Source organism: Cetorhinus maximus, chromosome 10 (assembly GCF_964194155.1).
Source record: "Cetorhinus maximus chromosome 10, sCetMax3.hap1.1, whole genome shotgun sequence".
NCBI lineage: Eukaryota > Metazoa > Chordata > Chondrichthyes > Lamniformes > Cetorhinidae > Cetorhinus > Cetorhinus maximus.
Window position 1 is genome coordinate 72,797,325 of NC_135888.1, and position 23,712 is coordinate 72,821,036.

The window sequence follows — 23,712 nt, forward strand, 5'->3', positions numbered from 1 at the left end:
AATGAATTTTCAAATTTTCTCTCCTATCTCCCCATATGACCTCTCTGAGCTCATCTTGTCCATGAGGCCTATTTCCTGTTCCCCTAATCCTACTCCCGCTAAATTGCTCATCTCTTATCTCCCCACGTTAGCCGATATTTTTTAAAAATCTGCTGTCATCACCCCTCAAAAAAAGAAAACCTTGACCCCACAGTCCTTGCAAATCACCATCCCATCTCCAACCTCCCTTTCCTCTCAAGCCATTGAACGTGTTGCCATCTCCCATATTCGTTCCATCTTTCACGGCACTCCATGTTTGAATCCCTCCAATCGGGTTTCTGACTCTGCCACAGTACCGAAACATTTCTTATATGTATCACAAATGACATCCTATTTGACGGTGACAAAGGTAAACTTTCCATTCTTGTCTGTCTTGACCTGTCTGCAGCTTTTGGCATAGTTGACCACACCTTCCTCTTCCAATGCTTCTCTGCTGTTGTCTGGCTGAATGAGACTGCACTCACCTGGTTCATGCATCTAACCATAGCCAGAGAATCACTTGCAATGGCTTCTCTTCCTCCTTCTGCACTTTTACCTCTGGTGTCCCCCAAGGCTATGTTCTTGGCCCCCTACTGTTGTGCATCTACGTGCTGTCCCTCTGTTACATCATCCAAAAGAGCAGCTTTAGTTTTCACATGACGCCACCCAGCTCTACCTTATCAACACCTCACTGGACCCCTCCACTGCTGGTAAATTATCGGACTGCTTATCCGACATCGAGTACTGGATGAGCGGAAATTTCCTCCGAGTAAATATTCGGAAAATTGAAATCATTTTTTTTCATTCATGGGATGTGGGTGTCACTGGCTAGGCCAGCATTTATTGCCCATCCTTAATTGCCCTTGTTCAGATGTCATTTTTAATAGTCAGCCACATTGCTGTGTGTTTGAGGTGAGGACGGCAGGTTTCCTTTCCTAAAGGATGTTAGTGACCCAGATGGGTCTTTACGACAATCGGCGATGATTTCGTGATCATCAGATGTTTCATTCCAGAATTTTTTAAATTGAATTCACATTTCACTATCTGCCATGGTGGGATTTGAATGGGACAGACCAGTAATAATACCACGACGCCACCACCTCCCCAACCCCAAGTTTCATTCCCTAGCTATCGACTCCATCCCTCACCCTGGCAACTGTCTGAGCTCAAACCGGTCTGCTCACAGCCTTAGTGTCACATTTGATCCTGAGATGAGCTTCCAACCTTGCATTCACTCCATCACTAAGACCACCTATTTCCAACTTTTCAACATTTCCTGACTTCACCCTTGTCTCAGCTCATTTGCAGCTGAAATAATGCCTTCGTTATCCCTGGACTCAATTTTTCCAACGCATTCCTGGCTGGACTTTTAGGTGCTACCCTTTAAACCTGAGGTCATCCACAACTGCCTGTGTCTTAACCTGTGGCAAGTCTCCTCCCCCTACCCCCCCTTCACGTCTGTGCTCGCTGACTTACATTGCTTGACCAGGAGACAATGTTTTGATTTTAAAATTCCGATTCTTTCCAGATCCCTCCAAAGCCTTGCCCCTCCCTATCTCTGTCATTTCCTCCAGCCCCACAATCCTCCGAGATTTCTTTGCTCTTTTAACCCTGGCCTCTTCTATATCCCCAATTTTGATAGCTCCACCATTGGTGCCTGTGCCTTCAATTGCCTATGCCACAAGCTCCAGAATACCTTCCCTACATCTGTCTTTCTTTTAGGATAGTCCTTAAAACCTACTACCTCTTTGACAAAGCTTTTGGTCATCTGACACATTATTATGTGGCTCGATGTCATGCTTGGATTTATAATGCTGCCGTGAAGCACCTTGAGTTGTTTCATTGTGTTAAAGACATTGTGTAAATAAAGTTATTCCCTTTTATGTCAATGAAAGTTAACAGGGTTTGTAAGTCTTTCAACCTCTAAGTAGAGTAAACAGCAGGGTGGATTTGAACTAGAATTACCATGCAGCTGCATTCACTGTCTACCATTTTTCCATCAAAATGTTGTCACATTTTTTTGAGCAAGCATACTGTGGCGACTATCCTGCACATTTTCTTTTTACAGTCAAAATGATAATATCTGCCTAGCTTCATTCCCAATTTTGTACATTGTAAACTCCAAATATATGTGCACAGTTGTTAGGCCTTTTTAAAGTTCAGTACCTCATAAATGCAGACACACAAAACAGCACAGGTCGGGTGAATTGGGAGCCAAGAGCTCAGTATAGGACTGTGAAAGTATTAAGAGTATTAAATGATATGTGTTCTTAGGATTGCAATTACGTAATTGAGGTTTGTGGGTTTGATATCTGGCTCAGAGGGCACCTGTAGCATTTTAGTGTAATATCAACTGTTTAGTAATTTGTAGTGGAGCAATATTTTATACTAATGTTGCATTCACTATAGTATTGATGTTTTATGTCTCCAGTAGTAAATTAGTACCATGAGAAGGTATTTAGGGATACTGAGTTTTGCAAACAGAGAAAGAAGGCTATGAAAAAATATTTGATAAAATCAAATGTATATTCTGCTTTTCTTTGCTTTCCCTTTACCCCCTACCCTCTCCCTTTTCCTATCGGTTGTGTTTGAATTTTTTTGCTAATATATGTAGCTCTAGTCTGAAAATTCCTTTTATGCTGCTTGAGTCTCCTTAAAGAAACTTGATTCCTCAGATGTTTAACTCGTGTTTCTCTTTTCACCGAAGTGGATAAATTACTTTCTAATAGTGAGTTTCCAAGGATTTTGATAACTACAAATGCATGGAAGTTTCAGCTTCGCAAATCTGCACTGATGGAATTTGTGTAGTTGTCAGTTGCATGTAGTCACAAAATGTGGTTGTTGTGATGGCTGTTTGGTAGTTCAAAATATTATCTGGTCATCCTGTTACCAACATTACATGAATCCCCTGCCCCCAGCCTTCTTATCCCTTGTGCTATTGATCACTGGCATGCCTATATCTGACCATGTCCTTATATTCTACACCAGGAGTCCTCAACCTTTTTGCTTCTGTAGCTTCCCCTTCTCGTTTTACAAAAATTCCATGGATTCCCTCTAACAATACGTTATGCAATTAAACATATTTCTGTTTTACTTAATGTGAAATTTGTTGTTAGTGCTGAGCAAAAATTTTGAAAAGAATGGAGGTTGTTCAACAAGGACGTGCACATGTCTTGTTTAATGTTCATCCTGGCTCTGTTATGCTGAAGCTAGTAGACTGTTGTTGAAGTTGGTAGAATTCTGTTTAAATTGGTCGTCTGTCATTGGGAGACTTACTGGAGCTGATAAGAATGCTGATGGAACCGATGTTAACTGCTGTGCTAGCTCTCGCTTCTCTTCATTGCCAACAAACTGAATGGAGTTCTAACACTGAGACTGGATAGGATCTCCATGAAAATACGACGGACCAATGATTTTGAACCTCTGGGGCAAAGTGGCAGTTTCCCATTCTTCACAACTGTGCTTGTCTGTGGTCTAAAGTGATACTGTCAGGGTACTGTAACCTTGGGATTTGGCAGTAAATCAACTTTAAATTGCATGTGCAATGGAGACAGCCACTGGCGGATTCCTTGACAACATTGGTTCAGAACCCTTATTCTGCACAATCCATTTGCTCCCTATCCCATTTTCACCTCACTTCCTTCCACGTCAGTGCTTCAGAAAAACTTATCGTCTATCTAAATCACTTAACATTGTGCTTTGAAGCTACCAATTGCCTACCCTTTGACCTTCCATTCACGATAGTATTGCCATTGTTGATCTGCTTAACAAATCCCTCATTGTCACCTGATGCTCTTTTTCCAATAAAAAAGGAAAAAGTTTATTAATATAGTGCATTATATCCATTGAGGTATATTTATAGTGTAGTCACTGTTGTAATACAGGGAAATTTGCCAATTTGCAAACAACAGACAAATACATATTGGTGAGGACACCAGAATTGGCTTAGAGAGAAAAAGCTAACATCTAGCCTTTTCACTATCAAATGTATTTTTAAATCCATTTCCCCTGCCCCCTTGTGCTTGACATCCAGTGCCAAGGGTAAAGGGCACGTGGTTGTCTTTTTCACTAAAATTGAAATGATCCATTTATTCTTTCCTCCTCTCACCACACCCCAGCCTTTATGCATGGAGCTGAGGCTTTGTCATAGATTACTCTACCCTCACCCTAACCTTGGTCTTTTTTCCAGGTTCACTCCTATTTGCTCATGCTCTCCTCTGAGCTTTCTGTGAAACCCTACTTGTCTCCATTCACACTGAACTACTTCCCTTCTTGGCTCAAAGCTAGCTGATAAATAACTCCCTCATTCCAAGGGTAATGTACCCCTCCCTTTCACAACTGAAGTTTTCACCTGTATTCAAAAAAAGCCAACCTCAACTCATCTATCTTTGCCAACCCATCTTCAGCTTAGGTTTTTGCACCAATGTCGTTGAATTTATTGTTGCATTCTAAACCTGTGCTTACAACTGTCAAATTTTAATCTGTTGAATTACATTTAAACTGCACCGAAATAGCCATAATCAAAGGCACAAACGATATCCTCTCTGACTATGACAATTTGTATTTTCTCTTTCAACCTCTCCGCTGATTCTCCTTGCCCACTGCACCACTCTGCCCCAGTGTCTCTTCTTGCAATACCTGGTGCCTTTGCTTAGTTCCACTCCTATTTGGCATAGCTAGAAAATCTTCAGCGATGGCTTCTCTTCCTGTCCACATACTGTTACCTTTTCTGTTCTTGAAGGACCTTATCCATAGTCCTGTCTTGTCCTTACCTACATGCAGTCCATGCACCATCACCTGAAGAACTGGAATCAGCTTCCACAGGTAAGTTGACGTCACCCAGCTGTACCTCCCTAGCACCCATCCCTCCCCACCATTATCTTGAGGCTGTCATACTGTTTGCCCAGTAGTCTTGAATAAACTGCAGTTTCCTCTAGTTACACCGTACAAATTAGTAGGCCACTCGACCTGCCGAGCCTGTTTTGCCATTCAATAAGATCATGACTGATCTAATTTTAATCTCTATTCCACATTCCTGCTTACCCCTGATAACCTTTCAACCCCTTTCTTATCAAGAGTCTATCTACCTCTGCCTTAAAGATATTCCAAGACTCTGTCTGAAACAGATTTTTGAGGCAGAGAATTCCACTCTCAGAAATTTTTTCCTCATCTGTCTTAAATGGGTGACCCCTTATTTTTAGACAGTGACCCCAAATTTCTAGATTTCCCCACAAGAAGAAACATCCACATCCGCTCTGTCAAGTCCCCTCAGGATCTTGTGTTTCAATTAAGTCACCTCTTTTTTTTTTCTCTCACCTCCAGAAGATACAAGCCTAGCCTGTCCAGCCCTTCCTCACAAAAAACCTGCCCATTCCAGGTATTAATCTAGTAAACCTTCTCTGAACTGCTTCCATCGCATTTACATCTCTCCTTAAACAAGGAGACCCAATACTGTACACAGCACTTCAGATGTGATCCCGCTAAGCTCCTGTATAACTGAAGCATAACGTTCCTACTCTTGTATTCAGTTCCCCTTGCAATAAATGATAACATTCTATTAGCTTTGCTAATTACTTGCTGCACCTGCATACTAGCCTTTTACGGTCCATGCACAAGGACACCCAGATCTCTCTGCATCTCAAGAGCTCTGCAATCTCTCTCCATTTAGATATTATGCCTCTTTTTTATGCTTCCTGCCAAAATGGACAACCTCACATTTTTCCACATTATACTTCGTTTTCCAGATCTTTGCCCACTCATCTAACCTATCTATAACCTTTTGAAGCTGCCTTATGTCCTCCTCACAACTTGCTTTCCTACCTATCTTTGTGTCATCAGCAAATTTAGCAACCATACCATCAGTCCCTTCATCCAAATTATTTACATAACTTGTAAAGAGTTGAGGCCCCAGCACTGATCTCTGGCGCACCATTCATCACATTCCGTCAACCAGAAAATGACCCCTTTATGCCTGCTGTTTCCTGTTAGCTAGACTGCCTTCTGTCCATGCCAATATGTTACCCTCTACATCATGAGCTTTAATTTTCTGCAGTAGCTTTTGATGTGGCACCTTATCAAATGCCTTCTGAAAATCTATTCCCCTTTATCCACAGCACATATTACTTCTTCAAAGAGCTCCAATATATTGGATAAACATGATTCCCCTTTCACAGAACCATGTTGACTCTGCCTGATTACCCTGAATTTATCCAAGTCCCCTGTTATAATGTCTTTAATAATAACTTCTAACATTTTCCCTATGACGGAGTGAAGCTAACTGGCCTATAGTCTCCTGCTTTCTGTCTCCCTTTTTGAATTAAGGACTTGCATTAGCTATTTTCCAATCTAATGGAACCTTCCCCAAATCTAGTGAATTTTGGAAAATTAAAACCAACGCGTCAACTATCTCACTAGCCATTTATTTTAAGACTCTAGGATGAAATCCATCAGGAGCTGGGAACTTGTCAACCTCCAGTTCCAACAATTCGCTAAGTACCACTTCCCTAGTAATTGTAATTTTCTTGAATCCCTCCCTCCCTCCCTAGTTAAACATTGGGAAATAGAAGCTGTTGTCTTTGGCCTTGCTGCCAAACTTCATATGTTTACCACTGATTCCACCCCCTCCGTTGCTACTGTCTCTATCTGAACTAAACTATTTGCAACATCGAGCTGAGCTTTCCCTTTCTCAACACCTTAAACTTTGAAACTCACCTGTGCTTTTGCTTTAACTAGACTTGACAATTCCAAATCAAAAGAAAAATACTTCAGATGTTGGAAATCTGAAATAAAATCAGAAAATGCTGGAAATACTCAGCAGGTCAGGCAGCATCTGTGGAGAGACAAACAGTTAACATTTCAAGTCATTGACCTTTCATCAGAACAGTGTTAACTCTATCACTCTCCACAGATGCTGTCTGACCTGAGTATTCTCAGCATTTTCTATTTATACTTGATTTCAATTTCAATACTAAATTTCAATGCTGACCTGGCCGACCTCCCACCCTCTGTAGCAGAGGCAGAGTTAGGAGTAGTCAAGTGCACATGTGGATCCTGGTGCTTTGACTTTGGATAATGGTGCTGAGGGACGGCATGTAGCTGAGAAATAGGCGACAAAGGATTTTTCCTTGTGGAACTCGAGGGGTAAAAGTGCAGGTGTGGAAAAATAAATTTTTTGTGACTACATTTTAATACGTAAGAATGGACATGTTGAGGATAGTGCCACTCAGCTGGACAATGGAGGAAAGATGTTGGAGGAGAATGGTGTAGTCCGCTAAGTTAATCGCTGCATATATTGAGAACGATAATGAGGAAAAGTATACCACCAGCCTAGAGGATGGCTTCGATTAGGGCTATTTCGGTGCTGTGGCAGGGTGGAAACTTGATTGGACAGGATCAAGCATAGAGTTGAAAAGATTGGTGCACATGAGATGACAACACATTGAGCTTTGGGGAGGAAAAGGAAATGGATATATATTCTATATAGGTATACTGCAGATTGCTTTTAAATTCTTGGAGATAGCAAGCATTAACAATCCGTAATGACAGTTGGTATTTGGTGTGAAATTTCATTTCATTGGTTTGTGCAGTCTTGTGTAGTTTGGCCCACACTGCTGGATCCAGCACTTCATCTTAGTGATAAAACCATAGGCCCACTTTTTCAGAATTGGGGAAAATTGGGATGTAAGTGAAATTGCTCAGAACGTTTGCTTTTATTCTGTTAGTTTCAGAATGATGGTGGATATAGAACAGTAGAGACATAAATTGAAATACCCTCGTGCGTCAATGTTTTTGAATTCATACTATGGCTTGTTTTCCTATTCTTTTGGAGGCACATTGCTAATTTTGCTTCACTCCATAAATCTGAATCTTGTTGTTTAGAAATGGCCAAAACTTTTTGTAAGCTTTAAAGCATGCAATATGTTTTAATTTGGATTGTCATCACTATACGGTGCCACCTATTTTAAATTGTCTACAAAAATTTTAATTTGGGTGATATTCTTTCTTTATTTTCTACAGTTTGCTCTTCTGGCTTAGCTGCAGAATTCATTTTGTTTTGACTGCTTTTATTTAGTTGACAATTTTATTAGTACTAAACTCTGGATATCATTATAACTAATAGTGTTTTTTGAAAACCAGGCAGGCAAGTAAGCATGACAACTATCAACACTCAAAATATTAACTTCAAATGGGACCCAAAAAATCTGGAAATAAGGACTTTGGCAGTGGAACGTCTGTTGGAACCTTTGGTCACACAGGTAAGAATGTGTTCCATTTTGCCTGTCTTCTAGTGCAGGAAAGCTGTTGGTGCTATATAATGTTATTATTATGTTATATGGATAAGCTGTCATGTCAAAGAGTTTAGACCAATAAATCTAAATATTTGGTTTCTTATTGCTGCGTGTATCTCACAATAAGGCAGTAAAGTGAGCATTTTGGGAAAGGAGTGATATTAGGGACTATACTTTGTCAAATCTCCACAGCTGGAGAATTCTACAGCTTTCCGGGTTCTTGGAATTGAGGTATTGAACTGATAGTGTGAAGTGGAACTTAGGAATGGGACTAGGCCATTCAGCCCCTTGAACCTGTTCCACAATTCAGGTAGGTCATGGCTCATTTGTATTGTACTCAATTTGTATGCCTTGGTTCCACATTTCTTAATACCCTTGCTTAGTAAAAATCTGTCAATATGTTTTGAAATTTTCAATTCACATAGCTGCAATAGTCATCTAAGGGTAGAGTGTCCATTTTCCACTACCAAGTGTTTCCTGACATCACCCCAACCAGCCTAGCTGCAGTTTTAAGGTTATATTGCCTTGCCCTGGATTCTCCATCCAGAGGAAATAATTTCCATCCATCCACCCCTTTCAATCATCTTGAAACAACTCATTTAAGGGCATCTGGTTGTGCTGATTTAGAAAACTGATTTGATTTCAGTAGACACTGTGGAATATTACTCCTGGGGGTCATGGCCTTCCTGACGACGACAGAAGTACTGATCATCCATTGCTATATTAGTTCTAGGCACTGAAGCAGAGTGGGAGTGATTGCACATTGTAGCTGTTTTGCCAGGTAGCTTTAAAAAGTCCTTCTCTCAGCTGCAGGACTATTAATTTACATCTTATAAGCCATGTCGCTTAACAATTTATGTAAGCTTTTACCAAATCTTAATGGAAAGGTCAATGACGTTTACCTGCTTTTATGTATGGAATGCTATTCTTGGCTTTGGATAGCTGTTGATTTGACACTTTTATGTTTTTGCATAATTACCCAGTATTTCAATAAACAGCAACAAGGATTTCATGACTCTTCTCCAATGTGGTGAATGGCATCTATGTGTATTGCTGAACAGCAGAGAGGAATATTGGTGTACAGGTCATGGGTTTTAACATTCCTCAATGCCTTTCAGCATGGTTATAATTCACAGATGACCCTTTGTAGTGCATTGGCAGATTTTTGACCATGTTGGTCATGATCGCTTAATTTTGCTCTCATCAAGAATTGCTAGCAGCAATGTGGAATTGGAATTATGGGCCTCTTTCTCTCTCCCTTATTTCCCTAATTCAGAAGAGTCCTGCTGTACTGGTTGAAATCACCAACTCAACAAAGACCAAATATCCAGTCTGGGTTTCTTTTTGATCTGTGGGGCTCAACACTACGTGATGAGCTCATCTACTCACCCACCAGGGCAGTTGGTTTTTCTTTGAGATTTTATAACCAGTTGATATAAGTGGCAGGCCCTTCTATTGAAACCCCTCCCCTTCCTTGAGTGGTGACTGCTTGGTTTTTCCACTATTCTAACATTGCATACCTTTGCTCTTACCTCAAATTACTGCTGAATTCAGATGCCTTTGTCACCTACAGACCTGACTATTCCAGTGCTCTGCTGGCTATCCTCTATAAGCTTCAGCTCGTGTAAACACATTGCTTGTATGAAAGTCCTGCTCACCCAGCACCCCATTCTGGCTAACTTGGGATTTAGAAATAAGATTCTTATCTTCATGTTTATAAATTTTTGCACGCACATATACCTTCTACCCCAACTTCCCTGAACTCTCAGTTCTAACTCAGACGTTCTGTTCATTGGCTTCCCCATTTGCTCCACAATTTACTGTATCTTTAGCTCAAATGTTCTGGAATTGTATGCCTAAGTCTTTCCCCTTCTCCCCCTGCTCCTTTCCTCTTTTAAAACCCTTTCTAACACCAAGCCTTTGGTTACTTATCTTAGTATCTCCTCATTTTGGCTTGGAACTCTGAAGTGTTAATGATGTCATATAAATGTAAGTTGTTGTTCCCAGTGATCTTTGAATGCAATATCCATTTGGACTTAAGACCAAAATTGTACTTGCAGGTGACTACCCTTGTTAACACCAGCAATAGAGGGCCATCCAACAAAAAGAAAGGACGTTCTAAGAAAGCCCATGTTTTGGCTGCCTCTGTGGAACAGGCAACACAGAATTTCCTGGAGAAGGGTGAGAAAATTGCTCATGAGAGCCAATACCTGAAGGAAGAACTAATAGCAGCTGTGGAGGATGTACGCAAACAAGGTAAGTGTATTAGTATCTGTACAAAAAGGGTAGTGCAGATTCTTGGACATTTTTGCACTTTGTGAAGCCATGATTGCAAAGTCACAGATATGTTTAACATCTTTTATATTTTAACATGCAAAATATTTTTTCAGCTTCTGTAAAACATTCCTTAGCCAACAGATGTACAAAATCTTTTTGGGGAGCAAGGAGATAAAGGAAAGCAGTATATTAAATGGCCCAGCTGGTACATGGAGAGACTTAAGAAAGTCAGTGTTAGATATTTTCAGATATTTTTGTCTAACCTTTTGTCACTCTGGGCAGGACCATACTGCATCGTAGTAACTTTTCTCCTCGTGGAAGTTGTGATTCGTTGTTTTTGTACTTAAAAAATTTTCATTCTGATAAAGGTAATTTTTCCTTGTAAATCAGTGGAGACATTTTTTTTCACATTTAGACCAGTCTTGATGCCTGTATAAGGTTTTAATATCTGTACTGAACATAATGGTTGCTTGCTTGTGACTGGAAGTGTCAGGAATTTGTTCTCGCCTTGTTCATGTTTCTCTTTGCTCCTCCTTTCTTTGGGAGTGATATAGCGTTCATTAATGCACAGTGGTTACATCACAATATTGTGGATGGGCATTGGTAATCTACCAAGTGTTTGAGAGGAAACTTTGTTCAATTTTTCTGTGCTGCATTGCTGATTGGAGATAGCCAAGCTACAAATTAATCAGTGGAGGTATGAAGCTTGGGTTGTCTGAATACATGTAGTATTTAATAGTGAATATTCCTGTCCAAAAAATGACAAATTTCTTGTGCTTATATATGTGTTTGTTCTGTTCTGCACCCAATGAAATATCCTCGAATAATTTGGCACATCCCAATTTGAAAGCTGATATATGAATTAGGAGCAGGAGTAGGCCAGTCGGCCCCTCGAGCCTGCTCCGCTGTTCAATAAGATCATGGCTGATCTAATTTTAACTTCAATTTCACATTCATGCCTACACTCCAACAACCTTTCATTCCCTTATCAATAATCTATCTACCTCTGCTTTAAGGATATTCAAGGACTCTGCCTTAACCATCTTTTGAGAAAGAGAATTCCAAAGTCACAACCCCCTGAGAGAAAAATGTTTTCCTCATCTCCGTATTAAATAGGTGACCCCTAATTCTAGATTCTCCTACAAGAGGCAACATTCTTTCTACATCCACCCTGTCAAGTCCCCTCAGGATCTTATATATTTCAATCAATTCCAGTAGATATGAGTCTAGCCTGTCCAGCCTTTCCTCTTAAGAAAACCTGCCCAGTCCAGGTATTAATCTCGTAAACCTTCTCTGAACTTCTAATGCATTTATACCTTTCCTTAAGTAAGGAGACCAATACTGTACAGAGTACCCCAGATGTGGTCTCACCAATGCCCTGTATAACTAAAGTATATCCTCCCTATCCTAGTATTCAATTCCCCTTGCAACAAACTAAAACATTCTATTAGTTTTGCTAAATACTTGATGCACCTGCATACTAATCTTTTGCGATTCATGCACTAGGACACCTAGATCTCCCTGCAATCTCTCACCATTTAGATAATATGCTTTTTATTCTTCCTGCCAAAATGGCCAGCCTTACGTTTTCCCACATTGTACTCCATTTGCCAGATCTTTTCCTGCTTGGCTAACCTACTTATATCCTTTTGTAGCCTCCTTATGTCCTCTTCACAACTTGCTTCCCTACCAATCTTTGTATCATCAGCAAATTTGGCAACCATACCACTGGCCCCTTCATCCAAAACATTTATATAAATTGTAAAGAGTTGAGACCCTAGCACTGATCCCTGTGGCACACCACTTGTCACATCCTGCCAACCAGAAAATGACCCCTTTATGCCTACTGTTTCCAGTTCGCTAGCCAATCTTCCATCTATATCAGTATGTTGCCCCTTATATCATGAGCTTTTATTTTTCACAATAACCTTAGATGTGGTCAAACGCCTTTAGAATATCTAAGTACAATACATCAGCCGGTTTCCCTTTATCCACAGTGCCTGTTACTACTTCAAAGAACTCCATTAAATTGGCTAAACATGATTTCCTTTTCACAAAACCATGTTGCCTCTGCCTGATTACCTTTGAATTTATCTAAGTGCAAGGTTAAGCATCTTTGATACTAGATTCTAACATTTTCCCTATAACAGACATTAAGCTAACTAGCCTACAGTTTTCTGCTTTTTGTCTCCCTTTTTGAATAAAGGAGCTACAGTAGCTATTTTCCAATATAATGGAACCTTCCCCGAATCTACTGAATTTTGGAAAATTAAAACCAAAGCATCAATTATCTCAGTAGCCAATTCTTCCTTTAAGACCCTAGGATGAAATCCATAAGGACCTGGGAACTTGTCAACCTGCAATTCCAGCAATGTGCTAAGTACCACTTCCCTAGTGATTGTAATTTTCTTGCGTTCCCCTCTCCCTTCCAATTCCTTAATTACGTCTATTTCTGGCATGTTACTTGTATCCCCTATAGTGAAGACCGATGCAAAATATCCATTCAATTAATTTGTCATCTCCTTATTTTCCGTTATTCTCCAGATTCACTTTCTGTAGGACCAACGCACACTTTAACTCTTTTCTAAAATATCTATAGAAACTCGTACTTTCTGTCCTTGTATTTCCAGCTAGCTTTCTCTTGTACTCTCTTTATTCCCCCTTTATTAATGGTTTACTCATTCTTTGCTGTTTTTATATTCTGTCCAATCCTCTGACCTGCCACCCATCTTTGCGTAACTATATACTTTTCCTTTAAGTTTGATACTGTCTTTAGCTTTAGTTGACCATGGATGACGGGTCCTCCCCTTGGAATTTTTCTTTCTTGTTGGAATGTATCTATTCTGTTTATTCTGAAATATCCCCTTAAATGTGTGCCACTACATCTCTATTGACCGATCCCATAACCTCTTTTGCCAGTTCACATTCTCTAGTTCTGCTTTCATACCCTCATAATTTCCCTTATTTAAGTTTAAAATACTAATGTAAGACCCACTCTTCTCTCCCTCAAACTGAATATAAAATTCAACCATATTATGATCACTGCTACCTAGGGGCACCTTCACTGAGGTTAGTAACCCTGTCTCGTTGCACAATACCAAGTCTAGTACAGCCTGCCCTCTGGCTCCAGAACGTGCTGACCTAAGAAATTATCCAGAGAATATTCTATGAATTCGTCATCTATGCCACCTTTGTCCATCTGATTTTTTTCCAGTGTGTATGTAAATTAAAATCCCCCATGATAGTTGCCATACAGGCTGGCACTATTTCTTCTTTGATACCCTATCCTACTGTGTAATTACTATTAGGGGGCCTGTACACCACTCTCACAAGTGACTTCTCGCCTTTATCATTCCTCACCTCTACCCAAACCGCTTGTATATCCTGGTTTCCTGAGCTTGGGTCCCTCTCTCTTGTGCTGATGTCGTCTTTAATGAACAGAGCCACCCCTCCACCACCTTTTCTTAACTTCCTGTTCTTCCTAAATGTCTCATACCCTTCAATATTCAGGTCCCAGCCTATGCCATCCTGCAGCTATGTCTCTAATGGCTATCAGATAGTACTTATTTATTTACATTTGAGCTATCTGTTCATCTGTTTTGTTTCGAATGCTACCTGCATTCAAATCCAGAGCCTTAAGTTTTGTCCTTTTATTATTTTTGTAACCTTTAGCCTTATCTGTTGACTTTACTCTTCAATATGTACTCTGTCCCTTCATGTCACGGTGTGTTTATCATTTCCCATATCAATACCTCCCCCTCTTACCTTGTCTCTACTCTTTGATATACCACATCTTCCCTCCATTATATCTTCTTTGAATCTTTCAACCTCCTCCTCCACAAGAAAAGTTTGAGTTCGTCCTCCTGTTTTTTTTCTAAGCCCCTAATCTTTTTAGTAAACATAGAAAATAGAAGCAGGAGTAGGTCATTTGGCCCTTCGAGCCTGCCCGAGCTGCACCTTCTCTAGCCCAACTACATCCTTTGTGTACTAGGAGTTCCAGATCTGCGCATCTGCACATAATACTCTGAGCTTAGCTGAGCCACTGATCTATACAATGGCAGGACAACTATTGTGGTTCTACACTTTTTTTTCATTTGTTCATGAAATGTGTGTGTTGTGGGAAAGCTGGCATTCATTGCCCAAACCTAACTGGCCTTGAGCAGGTTGCAGTGAACTACTGCTGGGACCACTGATGGCTGTGTGATGTAGCTATAACCACAGTGCTGTTAGGAAGGGAGTTCCAGGATATTGACCCAGTAATGATGAAGGAACAGTAATTCATTTCCAAGTCAGGAAGGTGTGTGATTTAGAGAGGAATTTGCGGGTGGTAATGTTTCCATGTGTCTGCTGCCCTTGTGTTTCTGGGTGGTGGAGGTTGTGGATTTGGGAAGTGCAATTGGAGAAGCCTTGACGAGTCGCTGCAGAGTATCTTGTAGATAATACATACCCCGGTCACGTTGCGCTGATAGTGGAGGGAGTAAATGTTTAAGGTGGTGAATGTGGTGCTGATCAAGCAAGCTGCTTTCTCCTGAATGGTGTTGAGCTTCTTGAGTGATGTTGGAGCTGCACTCATCCAGGCAAGAGGTTTATATTCTATCTCTGCCTTGTAAATGGTGGACAGCAAAGGTCTTCAGTACTACAATAGGGATGTTGTCAGGGATCTATTGCCTTTGCTGTATTTGTTGCACTCAGTTTCTTGAGAGCACATGGAGTGAATTGAATTTGTGCAGACGGGTTGCTGCAATGATGGAGGAATCAGGAGAAGGTCAAAATGGATTATCCGCTCAGCATTGCAGCTTCAGCCTTGCTTTTGCACTGCCCGGCTGGGCCCTGCCATTATGAGGATGGAGTCTCTTCCTGCTTATAATTGGTGGTGGACAATTAAACATTCAAAATCGGATTGGCAGGACTGTGGAATTTTAAAATCTAGTATCCAATTTGCTTTCTTAATAGCCAGATATTGGTTTGTTCTCTTGAGGGATTTATTCACTGACGTCCAGATCTCTCTCCTGATTCTCTTCATTTTTGTTCTATTTTTCATTGTTCCTATAATTTCTCAGCTCATTTTTTTTTTAAATCCTTAAACACATGACTTGGCACAGCTATGTTACATTCCATGTGTCAATTGTTGACTCATTTCTCTACCTCTTGCCTTACGCTACAGTAGTATTTCCACCTCTTTTATCTTCTCTTTTCTCTTCAATCTTGCAGCATCTTACTATCTTCCAATTTATTGACCTCCCTTACTATTTTTGTCTTAGCAATAGATAACTGTCTTGATATTTCCCATTTGGAGGGTTTTTTATTTATTATGGGATGTGGACTTCCCTGGCTATGCCAGCATTTATTGCCCTTGAGAAGGTGGTGAGCTGCCTTCTTGAACCGCTGCAGTCCCTGTGGTGTAGGTACACCCATGGTGCTGTTAGGGATGGTGTTCCAGGATTTTGACCTAGTAACAGTGATGGAATGATATATTTCCAAGTCAGGATGGTGAGTGGCTTGGAGGGCAACTTCCAGGTGGTGGAGTTCCAATGTATCTGCTGCCCTTGTCCTTCTAGATGGTAGTGGTCATGGGTTTGAAATGTTCTGTCTAAGGAGCCTTGGTGAGTTTCTGCAGTGCAGCTTATAGATAGTACATACTGCCACCACTGTTTGTTGGTGGTGGAGGGAATGAATGTTTGTGAAAAAGATGCCAGTCAAGAGGGCTGCTTTGTCCTAGTGTCAAGCTTCTTGTGGTGTTGGAGCTGCACTAATCCAGGCAAGTGGAGAGTATTCCATCACACTCCTGACTTGTGCTTTGTAGGTGTTGGACAGGCTTTGGCCCGTTAGGAGTTGAGTTTCTCCACACAGGATTCCTAGCCTCTGACCTCATGTAGCCACAGTTTTTACATGGCTAGTCCAGTTCAGTTTCTGGTCAGTGGTAACCCCATGTGGTAGTGTAGGATAGTTTTTTTTGCACCTGGGCACATTTTTTAATTTATTCAATAAAGCTGTTATATTGAATTTGAAAATAGTACACTCTGCAAGTGAAAATGATTACTAATTGCTTGAGGTTATGATCTTAAAGCTATTTCTTTGACCAGCTTTGATTCCCAATGCCCTTGTCACAACAAATGCTGGATTTAATGGCTCTTGAGTGCCAAGGATCTGAAAGGGATATTTTACTTTTTCACCATTTTCTGAGACATTTGAATACTGAAGTCCAAGTGCAGATACTTTCTGGAGAGGGTAGATTGCAACAAATATTTTATTTGTACTTTGATTCAGAGGGTTATAGAGATTTCCTTTAAATGTATGACAAAGATTTTGCATGCATATATTGTGACTGTTTTAGTGACCATTTTTATATAAAAGCTGAATGTGTTTAACACTGGATATTTAGTTAACTTCCTAATCTGCATTAACTTATTTGTAGTAAAGCATTTCTGTTACCTTCTGCAACAAATTTTTGACTATGCCAGTAATTGCTGTGTCTGTATTCTGTAACAAATCTTACAGTAAACATGGTTACTGACCTCCAGAAAATATTTATTGGTGATCATGAACTACTAAGCACAAAGTCTTCCAGTTAATGAGGATTTGTTCTCAAAAATTAATACTTTTCCAAATTTGATAAACAGCACCTTTTTTAAACAAGAGCTTTTATGCAGAATTCAAAGCATTAAATATTGTGGAATTGTAACAATAGATAATAACTTAGTCATCTTAAGCTCTCCAAGCTATTTCAACAAATGATGCACATAAAGATTGAAAGTTAGCCTCCTGTACATTTTAATCCACTGCTCACAGCTCACTCATTGTTTTAATGAACTAGACAGTAGTTGCTATTGGCTTAGATGTTAGCATGCAAATTGAAGTTTTTCTACTTTTTGTTGACTTTAAAACATCTTTCTTTCTACAATTTCCAATGCAATTTTTAGAATACTAATTGCTTCACTGTGTTTAGCACTTTGAATACAATATCATGGAAATTGTAAGTTATAATTAATTCATAGTTGTGGCATTTCCTGTTAGGAAAAATAAATTGAGTGAAATGAGGTAATTTTTATGTGCTTTACCAGATTATGACCTGTCTCCTCCTTTTCATAATAATATTACTATACTAGTCGGCAACCAAAACCAGGTGCAATAGTAATTGTGTAAAATTGATTTGATTTTGAAGTTAGCAGCACATATCATACCATGCAACATCCTGCAAGGACAAAATCATTTAATAATCAGAAATTAATAGATATAAGGGTGAAGACCCACTATTTCTCTCAATTTGCTTTTTATTTTTACTTGAGGTACTAAATTGTATTGAGTCAGTAATGCGCGCGCGCACACACCCCTTTACAGTAACATTCCAATAACTATGGAAATTATTATCTTCCTGACATCCCCCTTCTTATTTGAAATATGAACCATCGTAATTTTGAAAGTCGGCTTCATTCTCTGAACCCATCTTACGTATCTCCTTTACTTAATACACGATTACATTGTCAGATTCATGCTTTAGACTTTTGCCAATGCATCTGCAATCAGTTTCTCATCCAGGCACTTGTATAATTTGTAGATTAAATGACTGCAGTAATAAAGTCCATCTGAATAGCCTTGCACTTTTGTCTCAATTTGTCCAGAAGCCTTAGAGGATTGAGGTCTATATAAACAATTGTTCCTGACGAATTGTTTGCCAGGTAAATTTCAAAATGCTGCATTACTAACACCAGTCCCAAAGTCTCCTTTTCGATCGTTGAATATCTTTTCTGTTATACATTCAACTTTCGTGAAAAATACCCTATTGGTTTTTCAATTCCAGTGTCGTCATCTTGTAACACTGGCCCCAGTGCCTATATTGCTTGCGTCAATGGCCAACTTAAATTACTTGGCATAATTGGGTACTGCCAAAACTGGTGGTGTAGTCAATACAGTTTTCAAACTGTCAAAGGACTTCTGACAGTCCTGTGCCCATTGAAACTTTATTAGTTCAGTCATTGGAGCAACCACATTGCTAAAATTTGGTGCAAATTTCCAGTAAAACCCACTCATGCCCAGAAATCTCAAAACTTCTCATTTTGTTGTAGGCATGGGACATCCATGATAGACTTGACTTTCACATCTTTCGGATCCACCTTACAATGTCCAATGGTATGGCCTAGATACGTAACTTGCGCTTTTTCAAATTCACTTTTGGCCAACTTCCATCACCAAATTAGCTTCTTATAATCGACAAAACAATTATTCCGGGTGCTGTAAATGCTCCTCCCACGTCTGACTAAAAACTACCAAGTCATCAGTATAAACAGCACAATTGCTCAGACCTGCAATTACTTTGTCAGTCAGTCTTTGAAATGTTGCAGGTGCATTTTTCATACCAAAGGGCATGACTTCAAACTCATTTGGTCCATCTGGTGTCATAAAAGCTGATATTTCCTTTGCTCTATCTGGTAACAGTACTTGCCAGTATCCTTTCAGCAAGTCAATCTTTGTGATCAATTTTGATTGTCCCACTTTCTCCATACAATCTTCCAACCGTGGTGTAGGATACGAATCCACTTTCATCACCGCATTCACCTTTCGATAGTCCACACACATTCTTGTGTTCCATCCAGTTTCAGCCCCAGCACAATAGGCAAACTTGAGTTATTGCAACTAGACTCAATGATATCATTTTGAAGCATGAATTTGATTTCTTTCTGTACTTGTGATAACTTTGCAGGATTTAATCTATAAGGATGTTGCCTTATCGAAGATGAAACTTCTACACATACATCATATATATAATCATATAATCATATATATTTGTCCTCCCCAGCTTATCCCCACAAATAGCCTTGTGTGACTGCAGTAGCTTCTCCAAATCACTTTGACACTTATCTGGAAGGTAACACAATATTACATTTAAATTTTCAAGTAACCCTCAATATTCCAGTTTGATTAGATGAAAATCAATTTCAGAATTCCGCATTCCTATCTTTTACTCATTATGTACGACCATAACACCTTCTTTAGGTCCTCTTCCTTGTCAAAGTACTTTTTAAGCTTATTTAGATTTCACACCCTCTGCTTTCTTGTTGGAGTATTTGTTAAATAATTTGCTTCACTCAGTTTCTTTTTAATCTGTAAGGCCCACTAAACCTTGCCTTTTAACAAGTCACCCAGTACTGGTAACAGAGCTAGCACTTTTCCCCACCATCAAAACTGAGCTGTAGCTTTCCTGTCTGCCTTCACTGGCTGTGATATCTTTAAATGTTCCTTAGCCAACTCACATCCTCTATCCAATCTTTCTCTGAAGTTTGATGCATAATTCAAGAGAATAGTTTCTGAATTTTGACCCACCAATTTCTCAAACCAATTTCAGTTGCCCCCTTACCTCATGACCATGAACTGGTTCAAAAGGACTAAAACCAATCGATGCATTAAGAGAGTTCTTAATAGCAAAGAACAAGAATGGAATTCCTCTGTCCCAATCCTGTGTATAATCCTGATTATACACCCTCATCATAGTTTTTAAAGTTTGATTCCATCTTTTCAAAGCTCCTTGTGACTCAGGATGATAAATTGCATTATTCCCAAACTATTCGTTACTTCTTTAAACAGTTGTGACATGAAATTTGAACCCTGATCAGATTGTATTTCCTTAGGTAAACTATATCTTGTAAAAAAAAACTTAGTCAACTCTTCCACAATTTTCTTTGTTGTAATATCTCTCAAAGATATTGCTTCGCGAATCCTGGTAGAAACATCCATTATTGTCAATAAGTACTGATTTCCACTTTTAGTCTTAGAGAGGGGTCCTACACGATCGATCAGAACCCTAGTAAAAGGTTCTTCAAATGCTAGAATTGGAATTAAAGGTGCTGGCTTAATCACTGCTTGTGGTTTCCCTATCACCTGGCATGTCTGACATGTTCTACAGAATTTGACTACATCTCTATGCAATCCAGGCCAATAAAAATGTTTTTGTATTTTTGCCTGTGGTCTTTCTAATTCCTAAATTCTCCCCCCCTCCCCATTGGAATTTCATGAACTATCCTCAGAATCTAATTATATCCAAATGGTATTAAAATCTGATGCCCTTCCCTTCAGCTTTCATGTGCTGAAAAATGATGAGGCTGTTATTTTCTCATTAAAACATTACCCTTAAGGTAATAGCATTCTGGAATACACTTTGCCTCTGTTTCTGAGTTAGCTGTCTGCTATAACTGTGTTATTTGTGTATCTTTTTTCTGTAACTCTACCAACTGCCTTGAGTTGAATACCTCAGCTGCATTGTCTTCCAATCTTTCTTCCTGAACAATGTTATCAAACACAGTGCCAGCTGATTGGACTTCCACACCACCTCTCTGCCTTTGAACTTCCTGTTCTTGTTTCAACCTCTGAGCCTGTGATCTTGTTATATCTCAACCTGGAAAGAATCCAGGATGCTCTATCTGCAATGCTTCTGTTGAAAACACTTTTCTACAAGCTCCTCAACTACCATAGACATCATCAACACTTGGGACCCAGCTATATCATTACTCAAAATAAATTGAACCCCTGCAATGGGCATTTTTTCAACTATTCCACCAATAACTTCAGCTGTTTTCTACTTTTTAAATTTATGTTCCACAATGGAATAGGCTTAGCACCTCCATGAGCCCCACTTATTATCACCTCCTGCAATACTCCTTCTGAACAACAAATGCCACTATCCTGCAATGTTAAGCATTGACTAGCCCCTATGCCTCTTAAAATTTTAACATGTTTACCTGCTCCACCCTGTACACATGGAAAGACTTTCCCTTCACATACAAAATCTTAAAATATTTCTGGAACCTGCTCCTTAGAATTCCCTTGGGTAACTTGTGAAGACATTCCCGCTTCTTTACATATCACTGATTCTTCCTGTTTTACCTGTACACAAGCCACTGGTTTTTTTGTGCCTGATCCTCCGAACCCACTGTACTTTTACTTCCAGAACTTTTCTGCATCCCTATAATCCCAACTGATTTTCCCTGAAATTTCAAACACACTGACTTTGTATGTCCAACTTTATTACAATGAAAACACCTAAATTTTTGAGTGTCACCTCTACCCTCAACGCCTTCCTTTTTATTCTGATATAAAACTTCTTGCGAATTTCCTTCCCTGACTACCCACCTTCCTTTCACCTTCCCACTTTCTTTCCTTCTCTGATTTAAAAGGGTGACAAAAATAAAGCTCTATGAACTAGCTCATAATCACCGGCTGTCTCTGTTGCTTTAACCCTCTGTTCCTCCGCATGATTTCTCACTACCGAAGGAATTGAATCTTTAAATTCTTCCAAAAGAATTACCTCTCTAAGAGCTGCAAATGTCATCTCTGTTTTTAATGCCTGTATCCACCAGTCAAAATTACTTTGTTTTACTCTCTCAAACTCAACAAGTTTACTGAGGCTGTTTTCTCATATTCCTAAATTTCTGCCTGTATGCCTGAGGAAGCAACTCGTATGCACTGAAAATAGCTTTTTTTACCATATCATAATTCACTGACATTTCTTCTGACAGTGAAGCATAAACCTCATGTGCTCTACCCACCAACCTGGATTGTAACAACAATGTCCAGCTTTCCTGTGGCCGTTTCATCTGTTTAGCTATCTTCTCAAATGAAATAAAGAATGCTTCAACATCTCCTTCCTCAAACTTCAGAAGAGCTTATACAAATTTAAACATCTCCCTACTGGGTTTTAGGTTAAAGGTTTTCATCATCAGAACTTGCCTCAGCATCTGATGTCTCCTTTTTAAAATCCAGCTTTTTAAGCTGGTACTCTGTCTCTTCCTTCATTCTTTCTTCCATTGCTAACTTTTTCCCTCTGGAGATCAAGATTTTGCATTTCCATTTCTTTTTGAAATAATCTCTTCTATCTTTTTCTGCTGCCTCTAGTTCCAGTTTTCTCATTTCCATTTCTTTTTTTCCTTTTTGTTTGCCTCCAATTCAAGTTTTCTCAGTTCCTTTGCTTGTTCATTTTTGAGCCACTATATTTCTAACTGAAGTCTCACTACCTCCAGCTGTGAATAATTAGTGTCAGGTATCACTTCCAACTTTAAATGCTGCGCTATCACTTCAACTATGTTTGCTTTCTTTGCCCTCACGGGTATCTTCAACTGCAACTTATCTGCCAACTCTGTTAACTTGCCCTTAGATACCTTTTGTAACTCAAAAAAAGCTCCAGCCATGGATAAAACCATTTTTGCAGTCACACCGCTAAAACACCTCACACCAACTCCTGAATTCAAAGTGCTCCTTGTACTCGTAAACTTAAGATTCGCCAACTCCAAACCAATCAAGGAATATCAGATATGCCCCACAAAGAGCCTTCAGTTTTGTTATGGCACAGCTGATGGTAAATGCTGAGCTGCTCAAATCCCAAAGGAAAACTTGAAACAACTGCCACAACTTTTTTGCAATTTGTATATTTATTCTGAGATGCATGCCTTGAATTCAGTAGTAATAAATCCGAGTCTTAGAGGGTTTTTACAAAGCAAAATTAAACATTTATTAATAAAATAAATTATTTTAACCACATACATAGGTCTCCAAATTATTACCATGATAACTCCTAGCTCCCCTGATTCATCTAACTCTCAGTTACACCTCCATTAAAGCAACAGTAAAACACACAGATTTTAATAGACCGAGGCACTGTAACACGATACCCTGAGCAGTCAAATTCAAAGTGAGTTTTCTCCGCTTCGGTTCCTGTTAAACAGCAGCTTGAGGCTTAGATGCTGGAGGCTTTTCACACTTGAGTTAGATTTTAGAATACCTGCCCTTACACACAGCCTTTTTTTTCCTCGTTGAATGCAAATTCCCATTGTTTCACTATGTCTTTGGACATTACCTGTCTAATAATAAAAATCTATTATAGTGCTAATTTTACCAGTAATCTTTGGGGAAAAATAAACACTTTCTTAACTTCTCCTGGATAGGTGTAACATTTCACCCCCTCTTTTGAATTCAAACTGCTCTGGTTTATTTAAAAATTCAAATGTTCCCTTTACACCTCACATTCTAAAACTTTACCCATGTTTACTTATTTAGCATTTCAAACCTAGCTTCTGTTCTCACATCAAAGCCTTCAGACCAACTGTCTTTAATTCAATTAACCCCCCCACCGCATGTGTGCACG

At 39.4% G+C, this 23,712-nt stretch overlaps 1 protein-coding gene across 2 annotated transcripts in view; it reads left to right on the plus strand.

Moving 5' to 3' along the window:
* The window catches only part of ctnna1 (catenin (cadherin-associated protein), alpha 1), a 184,214-nt gene that overhangs the window by 14,935 nt on the left and 145,567 nt on the right, over window positions 1-23,712 (plus strand). For both annotated transcript variants that reach the window (XM_078550616.1, XM_078550615.1), the window contains exons 2-3: window positions 8,155-8,273; window positions 10,367-10,562. In XM_078550616.1, the coding sequence (XP_078406742.1) occupies window positions 8,169-8,273; window positions 10,367-10,562 (301 nt within the window). In that variant the 5' untranslated portion in view covers window positions 8,155-8,168. The remainder of the gene's footprint in view (window positions 1-8,154; window positions 8,274-10,366; window positions 10,563-23,712) is intronic.